Raw genomic sequence first — 27,470 nt, 5'->3', positions numbered from 1 at the left:
GCGTCATTGTGCATGCGTATTGTGTAACTGGGAAAGCATCAATGAGAGGAATCAATAGTCATGGAGGCATGTGATTCCAAGGAATCAGACAACTAGGAACCCGTTCTCAACGAGAATCTGATGAAATCATGTTCATTTAATTGTGGGAAGCCAAAATTGTGATGACCATTAATATTCGGTTAACTGTGCAGCCCTACCTTGAGTATATATTTATATTAAGCTCATCCTATGTGTTGTTACCAGTAGCACAATGTGCTGAAAGTAAAACACCGGTGTGGATTTTTCTGTTCTGAAAAAACCCCACTAGATTAACTTTGAGTTGGTTGACTATTTTATTCCATTAATTATTCTGCCATTATTATACTAACAATTTATTCTGCTAGTCTGCACTGTTCATTCATAACGTCAGTTATTTGCTTAAATTCAAGTAATTCGGTCTTCTTGACCCCAAAAAAATCTGTGACGTTGCCTTTCACTGAATTACAAAACAGAATGGCGGTGGAATAGTTTCATACTTCATGACAATCGGGTTCATTCACTGTGAGACCTGTATGACTGCCCCGCTGCCTTCAGGCCAAAGCTAGAGCTGCTCTCACATGATCAGCATCAAAGTGCTTAAAGCTGCGTAATTCCTTTCTTATTTTTAATGTTGGGAGTGTTGACACCCGAGAAAATCACAGCTCCCCGATGCTCAGACTGTAAACTTTGACCTACAATATACACCTGCAGAACTGTATTGAAATATCATAATTTTAATTTTTTTTAGCTTTCAACAGAATTTGTTGTGGAGAACTGTGATCCTTCTATACAGATAGGCATGTAAACATCTATGTATTATATGTGTGGATGCCATAGGTTACTGTGGATATTCACACACAGTCCGTATTGAAGCTTAAACAATTGAGATGCAAAAGAGCTGAGATCAGCTCTCCCACACACATGAATATGCATTGTGCTTATGTGCACAATGTGTGTGTTTGTTCTTTATGGTGTCAAGGGAGCTTTTACACTCCAATGATGGGAGGCTGATTAACTATATTGATCCTACACACCGTTAAACACACACTTGCTGAGAGCGGTGGTTAAAGAATTTATACCCTCCAGATAGATCTTTTATCAGAAGAATAACAACATGGTACAAAGAGAGGCTAAAGCTGCTTCTGAGTGGTGAAGGAGGGCAAATGTCAAAGTTTATTTCTTATTGATTCAGCTTACTGGGGCTGTACCGAATACGATTTTTTGGGCTTTGATGCTTCGGCGAGTAATATATGAAGGTATTTGAAGCTTCACATGTTTATGCAGTCAGAACAGTGGGATGCACATTTTTATTTATCACAGTCGCTGTTACATCCAACATCATAGCACTACTTTGAGAGGGCACATACACTGAGAGGGTGCATCTCTTTGCAAATTAAATATAGTATTGACTGAGTTAATCTTTGCATGTAAACTATTAAATATCAATAGTGTTTCTGAGATTCGATACAGTATCCCAAAATATATCGTAATACATGATATTTTCTTACACCCCTACCCCACACGAGTGATTAAAGCACAGTGCAGGTGGCTCAATAACTATAAATTGCTCATACTAACTGTCAATACTGCAGAATTGTCCTCCCAGGCAGGCTTCAAGCTCATTTTCAAAGTATACTGAAGTCAACTGAAACCACTGGTTGCTAGAAGGGGAAACGTCTGTTGACAAACTGGAAACTTTGGACCGGAAATGCACATTATCTAAAAGTCCATTGTGGCTACATCACCTCAACTAGTCACTATACTTGCCCATTAAATGGTCCAGGGTCTACATACATGTTACTAGAAATAATTCACTTGATAATATTTGACTACAGACATTATTGTTTCTGTCAGGTGTAAATGTGACTGTAGTTCTCAGCCATGTAGCTGAGTTGTTATGCCGCTAACCTATAGCAGCAGGGTGTGTGTGTGTTGTGTGTTGTGTGCGTGTGCGTAGTACAGAACACCTGGCCTCCCTGCTGGCGGGGCAGGAATGTGCAGGGTTGAGGTGGATGCGGGTGGAAATGTGCAGCGTGCTCAGAACACGACCCCCGGTAACATTTAAAGGTGCCGGCGTCAGCAGGAAAGGAAAAATCAGGGGAATGTGCTGCTTTAATCAAACCTGCATCTCTGTTTCTCTGTTTTTTTGTGTGTGAGTGTGTGAGTGTGTGAGTGTGTGTGTGTGTGTGTGTGTGTGTGTGTGTGTGTGTGTGTGTGTGTGTGTGTGTGTGTGTGTGTGTGTGTGTGTGCGCGCATTACTGTAGAGAGGAGGGTCTCTTGTTATATAAATGAGGTAACACTGTCCCCACCCCTCTCATGTTTCCAATCTGTGTGTTCAGTTTAGCTTTTTCATTTGAAATTCCTTTAAATTTGTCCCCACTACATTGTAGTAGTGGTAGATAATGACCTGTATGTTTAAAAAAAATCCACTCTGACAAGCCAAGATATTATTTTATTCTTTTCCAACTAATCCATTAGTCCAGGGAAAATTGACTTTGAGGTGATACTTGCTTTTTCTTGTTGAGGACCTCCTTGCAACTTAAATTAATGAAGGTAGTATAAAAGACCTGTGGCAAATATATCTAGAGAGTGTCACATCTTTATAGTAGTGGTCACCTGTGCTGCCTGCAGAGGTGGTTACTAGGGGTGGGAAAAAAATTTATTCACTTATGTATCGCAGGATTTTGTATGATTTTGAAATTGACTTTTTTAATGCCAGAATCGATATATTTCATTAATTTGAGTCTATGCAGAGGTAGAAGGAAGTTACTGCTTTTATTGTTGTAGTCTGAGTAACCGTTCCGTATCCGTCAACCGAAACAAAAAAGTTGAAAACGGCGGAGTGTCTGCATGGATACGACACACCTGCATATTTTTAAATTCTTTTATTTTTGGGTTGCTGGAAAAATGTTAATAAATAATTCCTGACAGTGACAGATATATTTGACCTCAGGACATCTCTGACTACATACATGCTGGAAATCAAACATTTCTACTGTATTGATTTAGATATTTTCCAAAGTAAAAGTCCCTAGAAGTGTATGATTCAACCCTTTTCCCCATGGTCTATTGTTTAAAAAAGTGAACAAAAATTGCAATAAATCACAATATTGAATCGCATTACTTAAAAATCTCTTTTTTATATGTAAAAGTTGGATGTTACATGAAACTACTGGACAGCACGACAGGAACCCGATCATATTCTGGTAGTTTATGTAGTGTCAGATAAACATCTAAATAGCATCACAAAATAATATGCATCAATTGAATTCAAATTGAATGTATTTGCTGTGTTTTACGTTCATGAATTTACAGAGGAGCAGCAAGTTGTTAGTTGCCGTGTTTGCTGAAAGCAGGAAACCCTTAAAATGTGGGTTTTCTCCACCGCTGCTAGCCAGCCATCACAGTGACATTTGTGCTATATGTACATTGAAAAACATCAAGAGAAGTCAAAGTGTGCCTGAGGAAGAGCCTGGGTGTGTGTTCACTGTGGTTACTGCGGCGCTCACAGCAGTTATGATCATAATGCTGTTGACGTAAATCAGACAAAGGTGTTCACACGAAGGTTTCCACAGCTGGACGCTTTTCTTTCTCTGGAATATTTAGGACAGTAACTGAGAACATTAGTGGAAATATCTCATTCCTAGGTGTTTTTATAAGCACACAACAGTTAGTTTATTACTCTTTTTTGGATATTTTCAAAAGAAACCTCTAGTTTTCCACAGTCTTTACCGTCATTATTTATGTGAGCTGAATGTTGTCTTGTAGACTGACAACCACAAAACTGTAAATTCTGTCATGCGAACCATCCAATGAAATATCCTCAGCTATTTGAGCTTTTGTAGTTGCCAGGGGCTAACGTTTTTGTGGAAGTCACATTGATTAGAGGAATGTGCTCCTCGCCGGAGGCTGTTTCAACAGAAGAGGTTATATAGAGAGGGAGTGGAGTTGTCTCTCTCCCAACTTGTCCACCTGTAGCCATTTCTAGTAAATCACAGTAATAGTTGGAAAAGCCTGACGTAACTCTTGCCACATTTTAGAGTATCCAGAACAGTGTTTTACTTTCACTTGTTTCTTCCAACATGGAGAAAAATAATAATTGAAGAACATTACGCTCAATAATTCTGTAGAAAGAATGAATGTTACTGATACTTTAGTACCAAATCAATGCCAAAAATCTGAAAAGTTAGTTAACGTTAGAGGAGGTGCCATTGATTTACATTATGATGCGTTCAGGCTCTATTCAGTGAGTATTGGGCGAAGGTAAATTCTTTTAAATGTAATCTTGTAAAATGAAACTTGAATAAATGTTGAAGTACATGGGATTTTTTTGTTTTACTTTTGTTTTTTACCGTGGTATCATATTGGTATCGAGAATCGTGGAATTTCCCTGGTATTGGTGTCGACAACTAAATTTCTGGTATCATGACATCCCTAATAGCAACCATCGTTTTGCTCTTTGACTCAATAGAAAGAATGAATGTTATGAAGCCATTTGATGGCAGAAGAAATATCCATGCACATTAATTTGTCTCCTCGACTTCAGGAAATGTATGTTAGCAAGGTCAAGAGGGGAGAGAGAGAGAGTGGGGAAAAACTCAGGAAAACAACTGAGGAGGGGAGCAAGGTGATAAGAGAAAACTAGCTAACAAGCAGGTGTAAAAGAGAAAAAGGTGCACGAAGACATATAGAAGAGGAGATTAGAGTGGAGAGAAGAAGAACATAGACGCTAATGAAGGCAAGGAGAGGAGAGGTGGATGTGGATATTATGATGGTAGAACATGTGAGATCCATCTAGAGGAGATGAGTGCAGTAGTGACATTGACCAGAATGAGCTGAAAACGCCCGTCAGTCTCCATTATCACTATCTTTGATTCAGTAGGAATCTCTGCGACAGGTGTTTTTATGAATGGCTCTGTGTGTGTGTGTGTGTGTGTGTGTGTGTGTGTGTGTGTATTAGTAAACGGTTTCTCTCTGCCACTGATGACTATAATTTTCATAATGGCCTCACAGACCGTACTGACAGTTAAAGACAGGAGGAGAGGAGAGGAGAAAAACAAGGAAAAGCTGTTATCAGGAGAAGTCTAGTGGGGCTTCTCTCATGTGGTGGTCCAGTCAGAATTAGATCTGATACCCGTTTTTTAGATCCTAGAGTTTCAGTACATTAGGACGCACTAGAAGGGCTGGGTCAGAAATGTGTCAACTAAGGCAGCTTATCTTTAACATCTCTGGTTGTGTCGAGCTTTTTCACAAGATGAGACATGTTGTTGTCTTGTCAAACACAGGTGTAATTAACAACATGATTAATCGCTGCATTGCTCTGCTGTAACTGCTGGGCAAGATCCTTTCTTAATGTTATTAGTTCCACCTCAGGCTGGGGCAATATGACGATATATGTCGTAAAAATGTCTATCGTATGAAGTTTTCTATATTGTTTCTATCGCGATAAGGCCAGGCCTATATTTCTTTCTTTTTTTCTCTATAATTTCACTTAAAACTGTTATGTTAAGTTTGCACTCAAGTTCAAATGAAAAAGACTCAGTACTTTTCATTTGTCAAGCATTTAATTCACACATTGAGTATACAAAAATGGGCATTACCATGTGGTTCATTTCATATAGCCTATTTATTTGTGATAGAAGATTTTGGCCATATCGCCCAGCCCTAGTTCTACATGTGCTTTTTCTGCTGTGACAAGTTAAAGAGTCTAATATAAAGAAACAAAGAGTACTCTAATGATAACAAAGTTACCAACATGAGTGAAAAGAAACATGCAGTTAATTTTGTTACTACTATATTTGCCCTAAAATACCCTGAACTTCATGTTTCCATATGTGAAATAAGGCACATTTCCTTCAACATGACAGAAAAAGTTACTTGAACTAAAATATATATGCTGCCGTCCTACCTCTAAATCCTTTAACCTGTTAGCTTACTGATTGACTCACCTGGTTTGACCCTTGTGGCGTTCAGTTGGATAATGTTTACTGTAGGTCTACTTGCAGTGGCGTTGGCCCTCTGTAAATACCACAGGAGGAAACCTAGTGGAAGTGATAGAAGAGTTTTCTGAACTGCAGCTCTTCAGATTTAATGAAATGATGAAGCTTATTAACCAGTTTCCACCCTCGCCAGAAAATAAGCAGTCACACAATTAAAAGATTTAATTTCAGTTTTTATGATACAGTAAGTGATTGAGAAGGGGTCGGGGCTCGGTTGGGAAAAGCTGCTAAACATGATCATTTTAATGGAAAAACCACCCTGGTTAGCAAATGTTAATGGAATAGTCTCAGTATCATACATTTATTTTTCACTGAGGTCTTGTACAAACCGCTCACTGTCCAGAAAATAAAGTCATACAGACTTTTTTTTGTTTTCATAATCCATTTTCAGATATACTAGCATAACAAAACAATACTCTTGACATTGATCGTAAAATAATATCAGGATGAAAAGTAACTAACACACTAACTACAACATTTAACAGCAGTTCAACAACAGCTGCAACAAAAATAAATGTATAAAGCTGCATTGGAATAGCAATTCATAGTTATTAGAGGACCGATGTCACAATCAGAAGCTGCAGTGTCTGACTGACCGACACACAACTTTATTTGTTGCAAAACAGAACAAATGCACAAAAGTACAAATGGAGCATCTTAAATGTACCTTGTGGAGTTTTCACCGTAAACATGGGTTTGTTTACATTTTTATCACCGAAATTGAGCCCGACTGAAATCGGACAAGTTGTTCCTTTTTGCAGTCAGAAATCGATATCAAAGTGACTTTTAGATTTAGTATCAAATAAGACATGATGCCTTGTTTGTAGATGAGATTGAGAACACTAATGTGGGTTGTTGTTGTTGTTTAAAGTCTGTGGCTCTCTTGTATATCTCAGGCTGTTAATCAGCTTCATCTAATGAAAGAACAGTGAAAGTTACTGCTTTCCTGTTAACCGTTGTAACACGTTTTTATTACGTTGAAATAAATATACGTATAAGGCTTTAAGCAGCTGAGAAGAACTGAATTGAACTCTCTAGTTTTTGTAATCAGTGCAGTCGGGCAGGCTGACTCAGGCTTTTCATTCATGCACTTTATTCCATAAGGGTTCAGTGAAGTTCAAGCAGAGGTCTGCAGACGTTTGCAACTTTTTCAGACCGAAGATGAGAAACCCGACATGACATTCTCCTCTCATAATAATCACTACAATTGACTTATTTACGCTAACTCTTTTTAAAACTTGAAACACACTTTCTAAACCACTTTACTGAAACTGAAGCCATGTGCTATAATTCAAACTTGAACCAAGAAGTAGCTCTAATGGACGATTACAATTCAAGTTTTGAGCAATAACTGGACTGTAATGTCAGTTATTTTTGGTAGGGGTGGGTGATATGGCCAAAATCTTCCATCACGGTTAATGTAATTTGATATCTCTGTAACGATTTATATCACCGTACAATAATTGTTCTGTAAATTAAATTAAGAAGACCGTTCTTCATCACATTGATTATTATGTGCATACAAACAAAACCAACTGCCTCACATGAGCCAACACTTGAGTTAAAAACAAATGACTCAAAATACTTAAACCAAAATTCTTTCAAAATGATAGCTTTAAGGTTCCTGAGAAAAAGAGTTTCAAGTGTTACAGGTTTTAAGGTTAACAGGTGCAAATGAATACCAGCCTGACTTCAGTCAGTGCAATAAAAAATCACACAAATTTGAATTGTAGAGGATACCAAAAGAGAAAAAGACTTGACATTTCCTGCAGGATTTGCTCATCTTTCAGTTCAAAAGCTGACAAAACACTGTTGGAATAAACTACAAATGTCTGGTAATATTTGCTGCCTTCAAATGGAGTCGTGTTTACCGTGTTTACTGTGTTCACGAGAAGAGTCCATATGAACGCCCCTCTCTTGTCGTATTCACGACCCTGTAAGTGGAAAGTTTCTGAAAGCTCCGAGTTCACGAGTTGTGACGTGTTTGCTAACGTTGTCAGAAATGGCGGAGGCCATGGAAGTTCATTTTTTGGTACATAATAAGTGAATATATTGTAATTTTAATTGTATATTGTTTTTTTTTCGTAATTTTATAATATGTCTAAGGAAAATGTTGATATTCCCAACGGCCTCATCTTTTTCCTCTGTCATTATGCCTTTGCATTTCCTGCATTATGTTACCCACTTGCTAGCTTGCTAAATATTTAGCCTCTGTGGCTTCTAGAGGCCGACAGTAATGCTAATATTGCTGTTGCTTTGCAGCAATGTTCTTAACGACTTAACCACTTGAACGCCAAGCATATGATGTACACAACTTCCCATGTTGTAAACATGAGCTCACAAGTTTCATTTAAAGGCACCGGCTGTAACCAGAGTTCTTCCTCATCTTGGGTTGGTTGCGATGCCTCCTCCTGCTCTACTTTACTCTCCTCCTCCACATCTGCCCAAATCACGTGACCTTGCGAGGTAGCTGGAATTGCGTTATCATTGCTACCGTAGTGGAAATGGTATTGCCAATATCTCAACCGGTGGACACATTTCTACCGCCGCACGATTTACCGCCCTAACGCCCATACGCTTTTGGTTTCACAGTGGTGGAAGTATGACATATAAAGATTGGCCTGCTGCAAAAGCATCTTAACACCCAACCAAGCCTTTTTATTGTATCTGACTGCTGGTGTGGTCGTTTTTTATGCATGTGCTGGTTTGGCAGTAGACCAAGACAAACATTTCAACTACACCATCAACATAAAATCTGAGTTTTCTTAATAAATGAATTCAGAGAAAATCAACTCTTCTTTTCTCAGAGCCTTTAGCAATCCGATTACAAGCTGCACTGTATGACTTCACCATCAGCCAGGGCCACATATGGCTATCCCTAAAGGAGGTCAGAGGTCTTTTGCTGCCCACATTCCTTAAGCTGCAACTTCCCTGGTACCCCTCCTCCCCTACACACACACACATTTTAAATGCTTTGTTTGAATCTGTCAGTTACACACACACACACAGAGACATGAAACAGCACTCTGTCTGCTGCTGTTGTTGCCCTACATAAAATAAGTAGTATTAAAGGGATCATGGGGGGTGACCGGGTGTGGGAGTGGGAGGAAAAAAGGGTGCGACACCAAACATTGGGAGGGAACAGGGTGGCGAAAACTGGGCAAAGTTCAATGAGGGCGGGTGTAGGGGTCTAAAGAGGGACATCATATCTCGGAACATATATCACTAGAGCAATGCTCTGCCAAACAAAATAATCAAATCACAGAATTCAATAAACATTTATCATATCTGATCCTGTCTCTCAATCTGCCGGTGAGCTAAATGCCACCTCGTCACTACTATCATCTACATATTGCAATCCCACCCCCTTTTATTTTAGTAGAAATTGTTATCTTTATGACTACGATTATGATTATTATTAGTATTAGTATTTGTCTTTTCCTTCATTACTGACAAATTACCCCAATATTTACCTCAAAATGAATTGAAAATTACTTAATTATAAACATTATTTAATAATTATATGCTAAAATAGCATGTAATCGTTAAAATAGGGCCCTTAGGCTTGAGAAGGGCTGTGCGCTGCTCTATTATAAACATTATTTAATAATTATATTCCGCTATTTCCCAATAGCTGGTAATTTATTTAATACATTTCCAGGAAAAGAATACAATAGCGTAAATTGATGTGCTTTATTTCCATTTCTGCTGATAAATAGATAATAATTAGCAAATAACTTCTTTAAAATTTCTTAAAAAATCCCCCTGAATCATTACATTAGCTACCAGGTTACATTTGTGGAGACAATAAGTCCCACAATGGTGAGATTTGTGCCTGATGAGAAGTGTCTTCTATCAGTTTTGGTTTTCGAACTCCGATGAAGAGCAGCGCACAGCCGCTTCTCAAGCCTAAGGGCCCTATTTTAACCATTATATGCTATTTTAGCATATAATTATTAAATCATGTTTATAAAAAAGTAATTTTTTGATAAATTTTGAGGTAAATATTGGGGTAATTTGGCAGCAATTCCAAAGAAATTTCAAATAGATTACTTGCTAATTATCACCTATTTACCATGAAATTTGCGGACCTGTAAAATGAAGTGTTACCGAAAAAAATAAATAAAGAAGGACAGGTAGAAAGAGGACGTGTGGGCGCAAAGGAAAGTGCCTTTTTTTTTCTTCCTAGGCTAAGAACAGATCTTGGCCTTCCTAGCTTAATACCCAGCATACCTCTTTGTTTTTGCTGCATGTTTCATTTATATGTCCTTATTTAAACGTCATACGCAGAGAGGGAAAGATCTATGAGCGCTTTAGAGTAGTTTATCTCAATCATTTATTATGAAAACTCACAGCAGTCACAAGCTGTCTGCACACACACACACACACACACACACACACACACACACACACACACACTGGCACACATCTGTAATTGACCACCTGTTTGTCTGTGGCCTAGTTTCCGCTTTATGAAACGCTGTGGAGCGGTGATGTATAATTCCTCTGGGATTCCCAACTGTGAGCCTCTTATTTCAATTGTTTTAAAGCAACACAAAGGAGCAGAAAATAACACACAAAGCATTTCTTTTTGAGTTTCTTTTGAAGGAATTGGGGGGTATAAATAGAAATGTATGGGGCAAATGAAGTTCATTAGTCGTCCCATATTCGAACCGGGAAAGGACGTTGCCTGTTGTGCAGCTTTTCCTTTGAAGACTTTTATTCTGATGTGTATAAATAAGAAATATCCGGGGAGAATCGTAGTTCAGTAGGTAACATTCGGAAAACTTTTATTGTTGTGTTTCTGTGTTTGTGTGCAAGTATGTATCAGCGCAGCCTGATTTTGATGTTGGATAACATGCGTGTCTCAGTTATTAATGTGTTGCAGCGGATGCGTTCGTATATATGTGTGTATATGAAGGGCGTGTATTCCTCTGTGTACAGACGGGAAGGCTCCAGGACCGTCTGTGTTTGCAATAAGCTGAGAGAGCCAGAGGAGCCCACCACTGAGGGAAGCTTTAGGGGTCAACACACACACACACACACGCACGCACGCACGCACGCACACACACACACACACACACACACACACACACACACACACACACACACACACACACACACACACACACACACACACACACACACACACACACACACACACACACACACACACACACACACACACACACACACACACACACACACACTCACTCCTGCCTGTTTGTAAGCTCTGCTGACTACAGGAAGCAATAATGGTAGCGTGCTTCCGGAGTTCCGGAGGCTTCTCTCAGGGGAGCGTGGCTGCTGCCCTGTCCAGCTCAGCAGAGCAAAACTGAAAAGAAACACAGCAGAGCAGAAAATCATAGAATAGAATCGAGTAGAATGGACAATGATGCAATAGAATAGGATACAGTAGAGCAGGACAGAACCGAAATGAATAGAATGAAAACAGCAAAACAGAGAGTATAAATGAGAAAACAATGACATTAGGAAGTAGAAGAGCAGAGCAAACATACATTACTTTAAAGCAGACTATATAGCTGTGCAAAACATAATACAGTGGAAACCGCTTATAGTGATCACGGTTACAGTGATCAACCGCTTATATTGATCAAAAATTAAAAACGCATGAATCCGCTGAATACATGTCCAAAGATTGCTCCTAAAACCTGATTAATATCTGCATATCCCACATGTCTTAATGGGGAAAATGCTCCATTCAGAATAAAGCCTAATTCAGAATATCCAATTGTCTTCAGCGGGATGGCAGAGAAATGTTAGGACAGGAAGAGCGCGGGGAGGCGAGGCGGCCTGTGGAGAGAGTCTGTGTGTCAGACCTCATCATCTATGTATCCTGTAACTGCTCCACAGTGTGAGCCAGCGATAGGAGTGCGTCCCTTCCTTCCTTCCTTCCTTTCCTTCCTTCTGCATGGCTTGATCTCTGCGCTCCTCTCTGCTCATCTCGCTGGTCCATTCGCTCCGTTTCCCGAGCTGACAGTCCTGCGGCCGGCGTCAGTGTGCATGCGTCAGTTCGTATGCGCCTTGATTGTGCGTGCATGTAGTTGTTCTGTTGGCTGTCAGAAAAATGTATCTCACCACCAGGATGACCTACAGCGTCATCACACCTGGTTGGATATCACCTGCTAGCTGTCAACCACTGGATCCTACACTTCCTGTAATGCAGCTAGTTAGCGCCTCCCTGCCGGATAAATGCCCACGTTTTCCAACTCCACACCCCCAGTTTGTTACCAGGGTTTCTTCCAGGAAGTTGTTAGTGGAGGTGGTTAGCACCGTCACCTGCTGAGCTGAACCAGACGGATATGAATGCATCTTGTATTGTGATCAGTTTACGTACTAAATGACTTCACGCATTATCCATGCTGTGTGATGTGTAACGCCTCTGCTCTCTTTCCTGTGTAGGCTAATGCTGTATTTCATAACAGCGTAGGAATTTCTTCTGACGTTAGTGGGGGAGGTCTTCATTTCAGGAGAGGTGTGCCACTGCTATAGAGAAATGCAGCAAACCTTCCAGTAAAAATTTGTAGTCTCCAAGCCCAAACTGAGATAACCCTGGTAGAAACGCCCCCTCGTAGTCGATTAGTCAACTAATTGGTCGTTTTGGTTTTGGTTTTGGTTTTAGTCGATTAGTCATTTTTTATGCTGAATGACTTATTTCCAAGAAACTTATGAGCACATCTCTGGTAAACACAAGATATAAAGTGGTGCCTTTGTGTGATTTTTTGTGGAGACACTCAGTTTTGAGTTATGAGTGTTAAGCTGGGTATACACTGTACGATTTTAGAAATGTTGTGTACTTCCTACTCCTTCTGTACGAGTAGATCGTTTTGCGATGTGAAGCCAAAACTCACAATTTTTCTTTCAAAAAGTGCGCAAGGAAGGCCATTCACTGTTTCTAGGCAACAACAACAGTTGCAGCTGTTATCTCATTGGTTGCACCTTGAAAGGTCAGCGGCAGCCGAGGTCAAAGTTGAAATAAACTGAACTTTGAGCGCTGCGCTCTGTGGCAATTTTGAGCGGTGTACTACGACAAGGGTAGCGCTTCCGCCTAGTCAGAACCAGAAGAAAACAATGGCACAGCCAGGGCAGCATGTATGTGCGGCTTAAGAAGTATTGCCCTGAGTCATGAAACTTATATTGATGTGTAAAACTGGTTTTGAGTGCTTCTTTAAAAATATGTTGATAACGTCATCATGTACTCCCGTATCTAAGAATTATGGATGTTATTCCTGAAAGCTATTTTGAAATATCCATCATGGATGTCCCATGTTTCCCTCACATCATATGAACCTGCTCCAGAAGTGTAGGACTGTTTCTGCACTTTCTGTGGTTGAGATTCCCCTGTTGACTGAGAATAACGTGTTTAAGATGCAATCACTCAACATATGCAATAAATTATACACTGTACATATTATAAAACCACCTGTTAATGATGCAAGTGGAGCTTGAGTGTCTGGAGGTGACGAGGCGGGCTGCTGCTGCTGTTAGTGGTGGCCTCCTCAACTATACATTAGTATGTGCGTGTGTACGTACACACACCATCTGCCAGTGGTCATGGGGGTTTGTGCTGATGTGTAGTGACAAGCAGCTCAGACGCGCAGAGGGCCCTCCATATATACTATATACACACACAAATACGCTCACACAGAGCCATCGTTGCAAATACTGCAGCTCTTGATGACGGGGCCATGACCCTTGTGGGGTTATTATGTCTCCTGTCAAGACAGATCACCAAAGAATAAAAAAAAAAAGCATGAGGCGGACAGGAAGGGCACAGATCCCACTGCAGCGGCATATGGTCCCCAACAAAATAAAGCAAAACACTGCTGCAACTACACGAAAACAGAAAGAGCTGGCATGTGAAACTCTCAGTGCATACACATCAGACCAGAACATGTTAGCATTAACATTTTAGCTGACAGTATATATATGACAGTAAATATAAGTTAATACACGTACAAGATAATAGCACATGTTGAATGCTAATTCTAACTGTACAATAATTATTTAGAGAAAGAAATAGTCTGACATTGAGGAAAGTACGCTTATTTGCTTTCTTGCAAGTTAGATGAAAAGACTGATCCCACTCTGTATGCTAAATATAAAGCTATCGCCATCAGCTTGTTAGCTTAGCTTAGAATGGAAACAGAGGGAAACAGTCAGCCAGTAACAAAATATGTCTACCGGTTCCTCTGAAGCTCACAAATTAACAGGGGATATCTTGGTTGTTTAACCCGTACCAACAACAAAGTGTAAAAACAACACAACATGGTGTTACGGTGGGTTATGTGCTGGACTATTTCTTGTCAAGGGGCATTAACTTCCTGGAGTTTTGTCACCACTGTGAGGTTGCCAGGCAACCAGTGAAGATCTCAGAATAAGCATATTTCCTTAAATGTTGAACTAATCCTTTAAAGATACTACAAGGAACTTTAATTTAGTGTCGATTTTGACGGTCCCAATGGACAAAAACAGTAGCACCAGAGTCCCTTTAGAAAACCTCTCATTTTACTACAGCAAGGTCTGACAGTCTGCCCCACTTAGTCCTGGTTCTGGTTCTCCTGAGCCTCCCTTCCCTCCAGCAGGCCCAGCAATACACCCTAGGCCTCCAGCTGCGTTGTGTAGGTGTTGACTCTAAGCGGGAACCGGCAGAGCAGCGAGGCGAAGCCTGATCTGGGTCTGTCCGCGGTGGGCTGGTCGCTGCTGGAGGACTTTTACTTGTAGTGGAGTATTTTCAAAATGTGATATTAGTACTTTTACTCACGTAAAGGATCTGATACTTCCTCCACCACTGGAGATAGACAATCTTCTTGGTCTCGTTTACTTATGTAGATCATATCGAGGCATCAGTATTAAATTGAGACTGTTTCATAACCAGAGAAAAGTTCCTCAAAATAACTTTAAGGAATAAATAAAACAAGTAAAAATGCACCCTAATACATGTAACTACACAGTATATGCCAATACCATTTTAACTGTGGTAAGCCAATATCGGGAAATAGTAGGTTAGGCTGTTATTATAAGAGATAATTAATCATTCTTATCCTGCAAAGTGAAGATATACTGCAAAGTATAAGAGGCCATTTTTTATCTGTGTACTGTAGACTTGGATTGAAGCCACATGCGACCAGTTTGCAATCGACGGAGACAAGGAAAGCAGTCGGACGTGGCCTCGGTAATAATGGGCTTTGGTTTGTTGTAAATGGAGCAGCTTCAGATTGAATTATTGTTATTTATTCCCACTGATGAGCAGACAGGGCACCCTCAGCCACTGTTTGCTCTGCCATCATTTACCAACCAATCACTTCCAGACAGGCCTGTTGGTGATGAAATTATACATTTAATGAAACATGGAGGATTGCAAGCATTTTAAGCTTTTTTCCTAAGTTATTTTTTTCCTCATTTCGTTTTATAGTAGCTCGTGAGTGATTTAGTGCTGCGCTGCTGTATAGTTTCCATCCCCTGGTAGGGGATCTGCTGCTTGCCTACTCATTGACATTCTTTTCTCATGAAGCAGTCGGTCTTCGCTGCCTCGCCGTGCTTGTACGGGCTTGCCTTGCTGTGTGGCTGCCTTCACTAAGGCAGTGGGGAGAAAAATACATGATGTCGTACTGTACATGTTCTTTGTAGATGGATTGAACCTTTTCCAAAGTGTGTTTTCTTACTTTAGCACACCTAAGTTGTCATATAGCATTGCTTTAATGATGCTCTATTTCTTTTCCTGTCCTACTGTTTTTGCCGTTTCACCTCTTGTTTCTCATCATTTTCTCCTCTCTGCTGTGTGTTTTGCTCGTTCCAGACCCTGGTAGGAGCGTGATGAGCGCGCGCTTCCACTTGCCTGCTGGCAGATCCTACAATGTCCGGGCGACGGAGCTGGAGCGAGACAGGCAGCACACACAGGTTGTGTGCAACATACTGCTGCTGGACAACACTGTCCAGGCATTCAAAGTCTGCGTAAGTACCACCCTCCCTGGTCTATAAGAGATTTTAACAAAACTGACTTTGTTAGAATAAGATATGGCAAATGTGCTGTACAGGTTTGACATGACTTACATGATTAAATACTGCATTCTAAGAGAACAGATGTTTTCCAACTGTGAAGCGCCCCTCCCCAAGGAGGCGTGGCAGAGTTGAAGTGGGTGTACGTAGCAAGCCACAATTTGCATCAAAATTCATGCTCCTTCTTGGAGTCTTAACTCTTAACTTATATTCAGTGTAACTTACACTTCCAGAAAATTTAATTATCTCTGATGTCAATCCTAGGAATAAAGATGCTCTTTATAAAGCCAGAACTTGCCTGAGAATCATAACGTCTTTAAGTTTTCTTCAGGATCAAAGTAATCCCGTGACAGATGTCTGTACATCCTCGGGTACATTGCAAACAGGAACTGTTAATTGCTAATTCTACATACTTTTAATGATGATGTAAACAAATATAGTATAAAAAACAGCACTCATGTTGTAACCCACAGCTAACTGAGTCCATGGCAACATCATACTTCCTGTCTACATGCCCCAAAGCCCCCAAATGATGTACTGTAGTTCCAAAACTTAGAGCCTGGTTATGCCCCAGAACGAGGTTTATTCAAAGGACAAGTCTGCGATCTATTGGCAGAAATGGAATATAATATATATAAGTATGTTTTCTTTAGTGTATAATCACCTAAAAATACAAATATTTGTGTTTTCGTTAACTTAGAATGAGCCGTTTATATCTGCATAGGGAGCGGGTCGTCTTCACGGAGTCCGCCATGTTGCACCGTCATGTTTCTACAGTAGCCCAGAACAGACAAACCAAACTCTGTACACCTTTCCTGCTTGGGCCGGAGTCGATAACGTTACTCGCTGCCGTCGCAGCTGCTCTCTCTCGCTCTTGCTTCACCACTCACTTCCCACGTACACACACACTCTATGCACTCTTACAACAACTGGCTCTAGAGAGCACCATTCGTGTTTTTTTGCGTCGGCCACCGTAGCAAACCTACACAGAAGTTGATAGATACCGTCAGATCCGACACGCTGTTCCTTTAAAAATTGATATTCAAACAAAATGGGATGTTCATTAAGCCATGAAATGAGCCCTCAAATAATCGTACATTAAACCGAGCAAAACCCCCTCGGAAGAGAAACATGAAATGAGAGCAACAATGTTGTGCCCCCTCCTCCCTCCACTTCTCCCATTACTGTAAATTTCCCCTCAAGCCCACTTCAAATTAACTTGAGAGTTGGTGGGGAAAAGGCCTCTGTGTGTCTCTGCATGTTTGCAGACATTTAAAAAGTATTTTTTTCTGTTCTATTGTGATGTTTCCTGTTCTCATGCTGGCTTCCATCAGTAGCTGATCAGGTGGTCGGTCTTTATCTTGTTTTACAATCAGGCAGTCGCACCTCGAGGGGAGAGAAACAGACTGCGTGGCTGTGTGTGTGTGTGTGTGTGTGTGTGTGTTGTATGTTTTACCCGAAGCCAGGTGACACGTTGGCTTGTGACAGTCGTCTGTCGCTTCATGTGATAACACATTTCCTCTCCTCTCTGTCTTTGTGTCTCTCTGTGTCACCGTGTGTTTGATCTGACTTCTGACAGCACGAGAAGGGAAATTCCCTTTGTGAGTCAGAAAACACAATTCCTCTAATAACATCCCCTCTGACAGATCACATCCTGTGACTGCATGTGAACATGTATATGCATGCATAGAGAAATACACAAATATGCACATTATGACTTTGCAGCGTTGTTACATAATAGCGTTATTTTTTTGTTTCGTTGTGAGAGAGGAGCGGATGACGAACGACAAAACATTTTTTGAATGTTTTTGCCACAAGCTAGCCTGTAGCTGTTTGTCTTTCACTTCCTGGCACTCTTCTGCTCTTTCTGCTGTTCCCACCAGAAGAGACGAAACACAAATTCTGCGTATGAACCGTGTACAGAAAACAATTTTGTGATTCAACCAAAAGGCCATCAAACTTCTATTTGCATCGTGTTCCCTTCATGGATGGATATTCACTTTAGCCATCATTATGAATCGCTATCTTAAGGCCCAGACACACCAACCCGACAACAAAGACCTAGAGGCGATGGAGGCCTCACGTCGCCTTTGTCTTGGCCGACAAGTTGCGCTTGAACACACCGCTAAGACTATTAGAGTCTTAGAGGAAATAACTCTCAGCTTCCTTCCTGATGTCGTTGTGAAAATATCAGCTGATACGGCAAAATTAAGTAAATGGGTTTTACTTCTATAAAAAAATCAAAATGACGGTGGGGGCGGTGGGTACGTAATGTAATCGATGTGTGCCTGACCACCGTGTAACACCGACGAATGCGACAAGCCTAGTGTGCTCTTGACTTTAGTCGTTGGCTTGCTTTCCTCACTTCTGTTTCTCTTCTCGTGCACTGATTCGTTGAAGCTAACAGCCAATCAGAGGGATTTCTCTCACTGATGGGCTCCGCCGCTGATTCAACCTGCTGAGTCAGCTGAAAAACCTCCAACACGGGCAGACTAGACCCGAAAGACGCTCAGCGACCGTCGGCTTGGTGTGTCGGGGGCTTTACACAGTCTCTTTTATAAAATCTCTCCTCTCCATTTCCTTTCTTTACATTTCTTCTGACTCTTTCCTCTCCCTCTCTGCTTCCTGCTCCATTCGCCTCTCTCCCCGCCTCTCGCTGAATGAATGACTCGCTCTCTGTCAGTCTCTCTGTCAGTGTCATTGATCAGACCCCTGCAGCAGCACTAACTTCCTGGAAAGACAAGCCATCCTGAGAGCAACAATACTTCTATTGATCCTCTTCCTGGCCCTGACTGGCCTTGATTCTAGCGGAGAGTGAAAATCCAGAAGCAGTCGCTTATTGTCATGGGAACCAGAGCGCTCGTGGTGCGAAAAGGGTGGGTGGTGGGTGCACATGAGGGCTCGTACTGATGATCTTTATAGATGGGAAGTCTTTGGCTGTGACACCATTACACCAGTATGAAGCAGAATCTGGTTTGAAGGCTTGATAGATGACAAGAAATTAAAAAAAAGCCCAGCCCACTACTGACCCACCTCTCTACAAATACAAAAGCAGGGTCAGAAGCAGGATTTATTCAGAGTAAAGTGACATGCAGCGGTAACCATAGTAACCACTACACACCACATAAACATGCTGCTGTCCGCAAGAGCTATCTAGTAATGAAGTAGCTCTTAATAATGAGTCAGTAAGAGCAGCAAGAGGCAACAGATAAATAATGCTGTGAAACAGCTGTAATTTACTGCTGATTGAGACTCTGGATGGAATACAAATGCAACGATACTTAAAAACAGTAGATTTTCTTTCTAAACAATTGTAATTTTGCTAGTAACTCTTTCCTTAACTTTAGCCAACGGCTTTGAAGGCCATACTTTTTTCGTACTTTGAGGAATACAAACCATAGACTGTGTATAATTCTTCAATCTTTATTTGGATCCCCATTAGCTTCCACAGAGTGGTTGCTAGTCTTTCTGTGGTCCACACAAGAACATTAACAATAAAAACTGTTTTAAAATCTGTCAATAAAACAAGAAAAGACAAAACAAACAAAATGTAAGGATCAGAAAAGTAAAATCCCACTATGTATGAAACAACAAACCATGGCCTACAATAGAAACAAAAACAAATTTGTCACAAATACACAGCAACAAAATAATAATAATAATTTCGACAAACCATCAAAATCATCACGATCATCATCATCATCATCATCATCATCATCAGATGATGATAGACTGTATATAAGAGGTGGACGTAGTCACCGTGACGTCACCCATTGGTTTGTGGACTGCCGTTTTGAAGCCTCGAGTTCGGCATTTAGTTTTTTTGCAACCAGAAGTGACACAAGAGGGTGGAGCAAAGTACAACCCAACACTGAATAAGACATTTTTAGGTGACTAAAAAACACACTGTGAAAGGGTCAAAGTCCTAAGAGGGAAACACGAACAACTCCCAGACTGGGCAACGCCGTGGTAGCAATCTGTCATTCACAAGGTAGCCACGCCCTAAAGCATCCCTGCTTTATGGTCTATTTGACTATAAATGGGATCATAATTTACTAAATGAACATCATGCTGTATTGAATAAGACTTGAAACTAGCGATTGAGACCATAAACTCATGTTTACAATGTTTACTGAGGTAATAAATCAAGTTAGAAGTAGGCTCATTTTCTCATAGACTTCTATACAATCAGACTTCTTTTTGCAACCAGAGGAGTCGCAAAAGAAAGAATGCAAGTTTAAGGCACTTCAGCATTGGCTTCACTTTTCAGACCTGGTAGCTGCCTGATATAAACATATTTTCCTACAAACAACACACTGATGAGTGATGATAAATGACGAGCGTTATCTCAAAAGGTAAAGCTTTACAGTCATGTTACATTTTCTCCAGCACAATATCACTGAAGCTAGCTGAATGTTTTTTCCACTAAATATATTAATTTCCCTTTAGCTGACCAATGACCCATCATCCCATTATCTCATTATTCTTTTAGTACAGTCCTAATATGAAATGCTTCAACATTTGGCTGAGCCAAAATATAGACTACAACCGCTCTGTGTGTTTTTGTTAAAATTATTTCATTTTAATTATGTGTTAGACTTTGTGTGAAAACTGAAAGGCTCAGCAGTATATTTGTGTTTGTGATGTGGGATGGGTGTGGCCGTGGGACAGAGCTCCTTCTCTCTCCAGAAGTGGGTAGTGGCTACTCAAGTTGTTTCCTATTTGTGTATCCATAAATATATGTAAGATGATGTTGTTTTTGTAGATAAAATCTGAAGAAAGGATTTAATCCTTTAGACGGGCTTTCCAGAAAACAGCCTCACCACGAGGTCCATTCAGTAGTTATTCAGGGGGTCATTTGATTACAGTATATCGTATGATCTTCGTCAACAGATGGAGTTTGCCCAGTTGTTATGGAACATCAATCAATCATTTAATCTTGTGATATGATTGAAAGAACAGCTACAAAACAGAACCGGCCCCAGATAAGTGGATGACAATGGATGGATGGATGGAGAGTCCTCTACAATATAATATATTTTGAACTTAACGGGTCACGTTACCGCAGTGTTTAACGTTGGCATATGTGCAAAGTGAAGCAATGTGGTACCTTAAACAAAAAAAACATTATTTTTCATTGCCACAGTTGAGCCACCAATATATATCAGATATTTTCTTGATAAATCTATAACTTTGTAAAAGTTTTTCTCGTAAATTTACCACTTTTATCTCGGAAATTCCGAGTTTTTTTTCTCTGAATATTATCTCCCTCCCCCGGCTTCATAGTCATTCTTTCTTACCTGCAATAGCCCTAATACGCCGTTGTGTTTTTCAGATAAACTCAGCAAGTCTCTTGTTACAAACATCAATGAGCTATCTAAGATGTGAGTGTAGATTAGGCATACTAATATTTAGCAGCCTTGAAAATGTTCACTAACTGTTTTTTGGGGCTACAATTGTCAGGCCTACCTCAGCTCCATCACAGCTGTAACATGTAACCTGGCTGTGTGACAGTAGGGGTGTTTTCCTTTACTCAAGTGTCAAAGACTATGTATAACCTCTGTAAATGTCATTGGTGGATTCATATAAAGCATTGGGTTGATATTTAGACTGTGGTTAGTTAACAGAGTTTTCTCCAGAATTGTGTGTGTGTTTTGGACACAGAGAGAGAGAGAGAGGTAGATGTGAACAACTCCTCCTTCACGTAGTCCTCTTCCTGTCTGGACAAGCTGCCTCACGCATTCCTGAATTTCCATCATTGTTTAACACAAACACGTACACGCAGCACATTCAGCTGTTTCCTGTGGAAGGAAAAGAAATAAGGAGGGAAATAAACGTGTCACACTTTTTTTTTGTTAACCTGCCATAAAAAACACACTGATTTTCCCTCGAGCGCCACCTTTGGATTTCGGGTCCGTCTGGTGTGATGGATGTTTGGGGCTCTTTTCCCCTCCAACACTTTAGATAAACCCTCAGGGTGAAAAACTTATCAGAGCATCTCTCTCCCTCTCTCTCTCTCTCCCTCTCTCTCTCTCTCTCTCTCTCTCTCCCTCTCTCTCTCTCTCTCTCTCTCTCAGCCGGTCTCTTGTGCTCTGATGGCGCTCTATCACCACGTCTCCCTCTTCTTCTCTCCTCGCTCTCACGCACACAGACACTATTTCAGTCAGTGGTGCTACTGGACTGATGGAGATCAACACAAAGAGCGTTTGTCTCGCACAACCGCATCGTCAATCACTCCTTTTCTCTTTTTCCCTGCTCGCTCTCTCTTCTTCTCTCTCTGTGGGCCTCTAAGACTCTCTGTCTTCCTCTTACCAACTCTCAGTCGTCTGTTGTTCTCCCTATATTTCTCTCTCTTTTTCTTCTCCTTTTAGTACTTGTTCTGTTACTCTTTCTATCTTTGCTCTTTGTGACTCTTTCTCTCACTGTAGCACATGAACTATCCACAGTATGGAGCTTACTGCTGTAATTTGTTGTGTAATGCCGGGTACACACTACACGAGAATCAAGACGATTTTAGGCCCGATTCCCCCCCCTCCCGACGATGGTCAGTGTTCAATATTTACGATCGGATATCCTGTTGTATGTGGGGAACCCCGAGGACAGCCGATGACTCAGTCACGCGGGAAAGAACGATAGCCAATTGAGAACCAAGCTGACTGAAGCGGAAGGACAACAACTGCCATCATGTTGGCCGCCACTAATGCATGAGCTCATGCATGAGCTAATGCATGAGCTCATGCATGAGCTGATGCAAAGCGCGAAGCATAAGGTAGTAGTAAGATGGACCCGAGAAATGGAGGACCAATTTGTTGATTTGTGGCAACAACACAAGTGTTTATTTAACGTGTCTCCATGACTTCGTCCATCCTTCATGAATTTTCAGTACAAAGTAGTGCCAAAGCTAACATGGCTAATTCTTCCTGCCTGTCGTCCGCAGTGTTTGTTTACAATAAAGTCACGTTTGAGCCTGTTTTTTTTAGTCGGGACTCTTGTTGTTTATGGGTGAATCTGTTAGTGTGGTGTTCTGTTTTGGCCAAATCGCTGCTCTCCACACACTATAGGAACAAATCTATTAAATTTAACATAACATGTCGTTATGTGTGGCGTTTCTCACAAATTTAAAAAACTGTTAAGATTTGAAATATCTTTTGGTGTGGGCCAGCCTTTAAAGTACAGAGAGAGAATCCTGTGAAAGTGTGTAACAGTGTATTGCTGTTTGCTTCTTTACTGGCTGCCATTGCACATTTGGCTCGCATGCTGTTAGAATACCAGAAAAGGCTAGCACACACACACACACACACGCATACACACATGTATATAAACAGACACACACACACATACAGAGTGGCGATGGGTTTCCTGGGAGCGCAGTATAGAAAGTGCACAGAGGGCTCCCACATCCAACTTGAAAAGCTGCTACATACAAAGGGGAAGCAGTGGACAAACACACACACACACACACACACACATAGTTTCTCAGACATGTCTATGAATAGCCGTACATGGGGAAACATCATATTAGAGGCTTGCATGTTTTTTCACTTCCTCATTTTGTGTGTGTGACCCCAGTCTGCTATCCGGTCCGCTGGTTGAATCATTGCTCTTTTTAGTTAATCAAACAGACAGTTTGTCTCTGAATAAACTGTGTGTTATTTTGTCTGTCAGTGTCAGATATTTTCAGTCCACTTCAGTGTTTTCTCAGGCTGTCAATCGATTAAAATATTTTATCGCAAATTAATCACACATTTTTTATCTGTTCCAAAAAAAAAACGTAGCAACAATTCAACTGGTTGCTGCCTTTAACTAACTGGAAACTTATCAATAAACACAGACGATGATGTGTGGGCAACTGTTTGATGAAATCTGCCAAAAGATCAGAAAGCAGCAGATACAGAAGAGTCAGAAATTTACTACAGAGGAACTCTGAAAAAAAACAAAGCAGTGTGGTGAAAGAGTAAAGAAAGAAGACTGAAACCACCGTCTGTCTGAGGTCAAGCCTCCATAAAAGCGGGACGTGGAAAGAGGAACATTCCGAGAAAGAAGAGACTGAGAGTTCAAAGTATCTGCTTTGACATGATTAAGTAACTTCAAATCTATAAGTTCTGCTTTAAAAAGGTTTTGGACAGGAAGTGCTGCTTCGTGCTTTATATTATTTGCTTTTTAACTGAAGAAGACTGTTTATGCAATAATAATAACACCGTAATGAATGACTGTAATGTACATTTTGGATTTCATACCCTTTTTTTTTTTTTAAACAAATGGATTTTTGTTGTATCATTGCAATGGAAGCAGTGGGTTAAATGTCATAATAACGGTAGGAACAGTCAGCGGCTGAAAACAACCGAGGTTGTAAAAGAAAAGGAATTTCCTAGAGCCACTGAGAAAAACAAGACGAAGGGAAAAGAGGGAGAGAGAGGGATGAGAGGCGGAGAAATCATTTATGAAACGGATCATTAATATCCCATCGCTTCATGAGAGAGTAGGAAGGGCGAGAGGATAAACTGTGGGACCACAAGTGGAGCAGAAATTCACACCTGATCCTGCCGCCACTTTGAGAGAGAAGGAGGCAGTGTGAGTGTGTAACTCCATCAGATCTCCCATGGGAGAACACACACACACACACACACACACACACACACACACACACACACACACACACACACACACACACACACACACACACAGTGTTCTCGTCCACCTCGCCCCTTTACCCTGGTGACACACTTTTCCAGCCCAGCATGTGTGAGTAAAGAGTGTGTGTGGGGAACGAATGGAATGATGGTTGACAGTTGACATGTTGACATGGCAGCCCTCTAGGATCACCGGCAGTCTTTTAGCGCTCTGTGAGTGTGTGTGTGTGTGTGGATGTGTGTGTGTGTGTGTGTGTGTTTGTGTGTGTGTGTGTGTGTGTGTGTGTGTGTGTATGTGTGTGTCTGCTAGCAATCTACTGCTGTTAAAGCCTCGTTAGGAGTGAGTCAACCCTGATACCCTCTGCGCTCCTTCCCCCCGCTTCTTGCTCACTTCCCTAGGGCTTTACTATTACTATCATGTATGAATGATTAAAAAAAATGAATAAAAAGGAAAAGATGTATGAGAGCCACGATAATGCGGGAGAGTTACTGTTGTAGCCACCGCACCATGTAGTTTAGCTGCGAGGTTGACAGCTGTTTGTTTACCTGACGTAATGATAGCAAGTGTCCGACAGACTGTGTCAGTTTGGTCGAGGACAGCCCTAGTTTCTATATGTGAATGTAATATGTTTGATGTTATGATCAGATGCTTACCCAACAAGACAAATCACCAAATGTTACTGTTGTCTTTAAGACAGCTGGTGAATCTGAGGTCACATTTAAACAAGCTCATATGTACATCTATATGTTAATGGCTCTAAACACCTCTCTATGTATTTCTTAATGTCAAATTTACAAGCTAACAATGTTTCATATGTGTTTTTTATGGCTGTGTGTAACTTGATGTCAGATGGCATTACACGGTCACTGAACAACCACGTAGTGAAATAGATAAATATACGACAACAGCCCACAGACACGCATCAACTTAATTCCTTATACATGTTCCTCCCCGTGTGGTTAGAAAGATATTAAATAAGGCTTAACATGGATGAATCACACATGAATCTGAACGTGGTGAAATTTTTCCGGAGCATTTAAATAATTTAGATGTCTATTTCACGTGACCTCAGTGTTTCTCTTGTGACCTCTCACCAAGGAGCATGGCGAGGACGTGATTCAGAGGTCTTTTTCCGTCTATCTCTTCCTTCTGCTTTTATGGACATTGAGAAACGAGTTTTAATTCATGGTGTGATTTGTGTCCCTCTCTGCAGAAGTCGGATCATGGACAGGTGTTGCTGGATGCTGTCTTTAAGCACCTGGAGCTGACTGAGAGAGACTACTTTGGCCTGCACTTGGCTGATGACTCCTTAGATGCGCCAGTGAGTATGATGTTATCAATCTATAGGTGTGTGTGTGTCAGTGAATGAATGTGACTAGGTGTAGGATGTTTCAGCTATAAAATATGGCAGAAGAAAGTTGTCTTAGGCTACGTTCACATTACAAGCAAATGTGGCCCAAATTTGATTCTTTTTTTGCTCACATGTGACACAGAAATCAGATTTTTTCCGATCAGATCTGGGACACTTTCGTATGTGGTCCTAAATCCGATAGGTATCAGATGACTGGCCATGCGACCGCTGTGAGAACGCTCATATCAAAATTCATGTGTGTTTTTCCACGTTATACTTCACTGCGCAGGTGCTGATCACTCACCATACAGTGTTTGAGCGGTCTGTTGAAACTACAGAAGAAGAAGAACTTCTCTCTCCACAGTGACAGTGCATCAATCAGACACTGATTATATTTATTATCTGACAAAAAAAGACTGTTTCTACATTACAGAGTTCTTCTGCTAAATTCTGCGTCATGTTTCACTCAGTAGAACTCTGATTTAATAAATTAGCAGTTACAAACTGCGTCGTTAAGGCAGATGAGCTTTATCTTTATCCCGTTTATTCAATTTACATGGAGCTAAAATTAATACCGAATTAAATAGATAGATAGATAGACTGACTTTATTGATCCCCAGAGGGAAATTGCGGTGTTAAAGCAGCAATTTACATAGATCATAAAAAACATGCACCACTCACACAAAACACCGTATTTACAAATCTCTATATAAATGTACATACCAACTACTTTATACTAGATAAAAGAAAAAAAATACAATAAAATTAGAATTTAAAATAAGATTTAAGATATATCTCTGCTGTGCAAATTATGTTGAATCATGTTCGAATGAGTTAGTGTCTGTTTATGAGTCGTAATAAATCATGAACTATCTTTTAGAAGGTGTAGATGTGTACCGGTAAGCTCGGCTCTGTTCAATTTAACAATATGTCAACAGAGGACTTTATTTGCCTCGTCAGTCATTTACAATGTAAATTGATTTATCAAACAGACTTTTCACATGTTTCACAAAGCAGAACTCTGATTTAATAAAATCATGTGTTATAAAAATTGCGTGGACGTGCTGACTGGTGGTGTTTCGTGATGTCACACATCTTCCTTTAGTTTATTTAACTCAGTTCACAGAAGATCTGTTAAAGTTAAATATCAGCCGAAATGAAAAGTCTCTCTTTAGGAGTCATACAAAGTCATACGTTATGATTTAGGAGTATCATCTGTGTATCGGGGAACCTAGATCTGTTAAATTGAGCAATATGTTAATGGAGTCTGGCAGTCACTGGACTCCAACAACTCCAGTGTGTATTTTCGGACCGAGGGGGAGCCCCCCCATGTGTTGTGACGGTATCGGTTGCAAGTGAGGCGCTTCAGAGAAGAGATTCGTTCACACTGATGTCAGATATGGGTCACTTCAAACTCGAATGTAAACAGTCGTAGTTGAATGTGAACGTAG

The 27,470-nt window shown here is 40.6% G+C and overlaps 1 protein-coding gene across 6 annotated transcripts in view; it reads left to right on the top strand.

Moving 5' to 3' along the window:
• ptpn4a (protein tyrosine phosphatase non-receptor type 4a) overlaps window positions 1-27,470 on the top strand; it is an 84,989-nt gene that overhangs the window by 22,008 nt on the left and 35,511 nt on the right. For all 6 annotated transcript variants that reach the window (XM_074657517.1, XM_074657516.1, XM_074657513.1 and 3 more), the window contains 2 exons: window positions 15,838-15,992; window positions 25,882-25,989. In XM_074657517.1, coding sequence (XP_074513618.1) covers window positions 15,855-15,992; window positions 25,882-25,989 — 246 coding nt within the window. In that variant the 5' untranslated portion in view covers window positions 15,838-15,854. The remainder of the gene's footprint in view (window positions 1-15,837; window positions 15,993-25,881; window positions 25,990-27,470) is intronic.

This window comes from Sebastes fasciatus, chromosome 14 (genome assembly GCF_043250625.1).
Source record: "Sebastes fasciatus isolate fSebFas1 chromosome 14, fSebFas1.pri, whole genome shotgun sequence".
In the NCBI taxonomy this organism is placed as follows: Eukaryota; Metazoa; Chordata; class Actinopteri; order Perciformes; family Sebastidae; genus Sebastes; species Sebastes fasciatus.
This window is presented reverse-complemented; position numbering and strand designations above follow the sequence as displayed.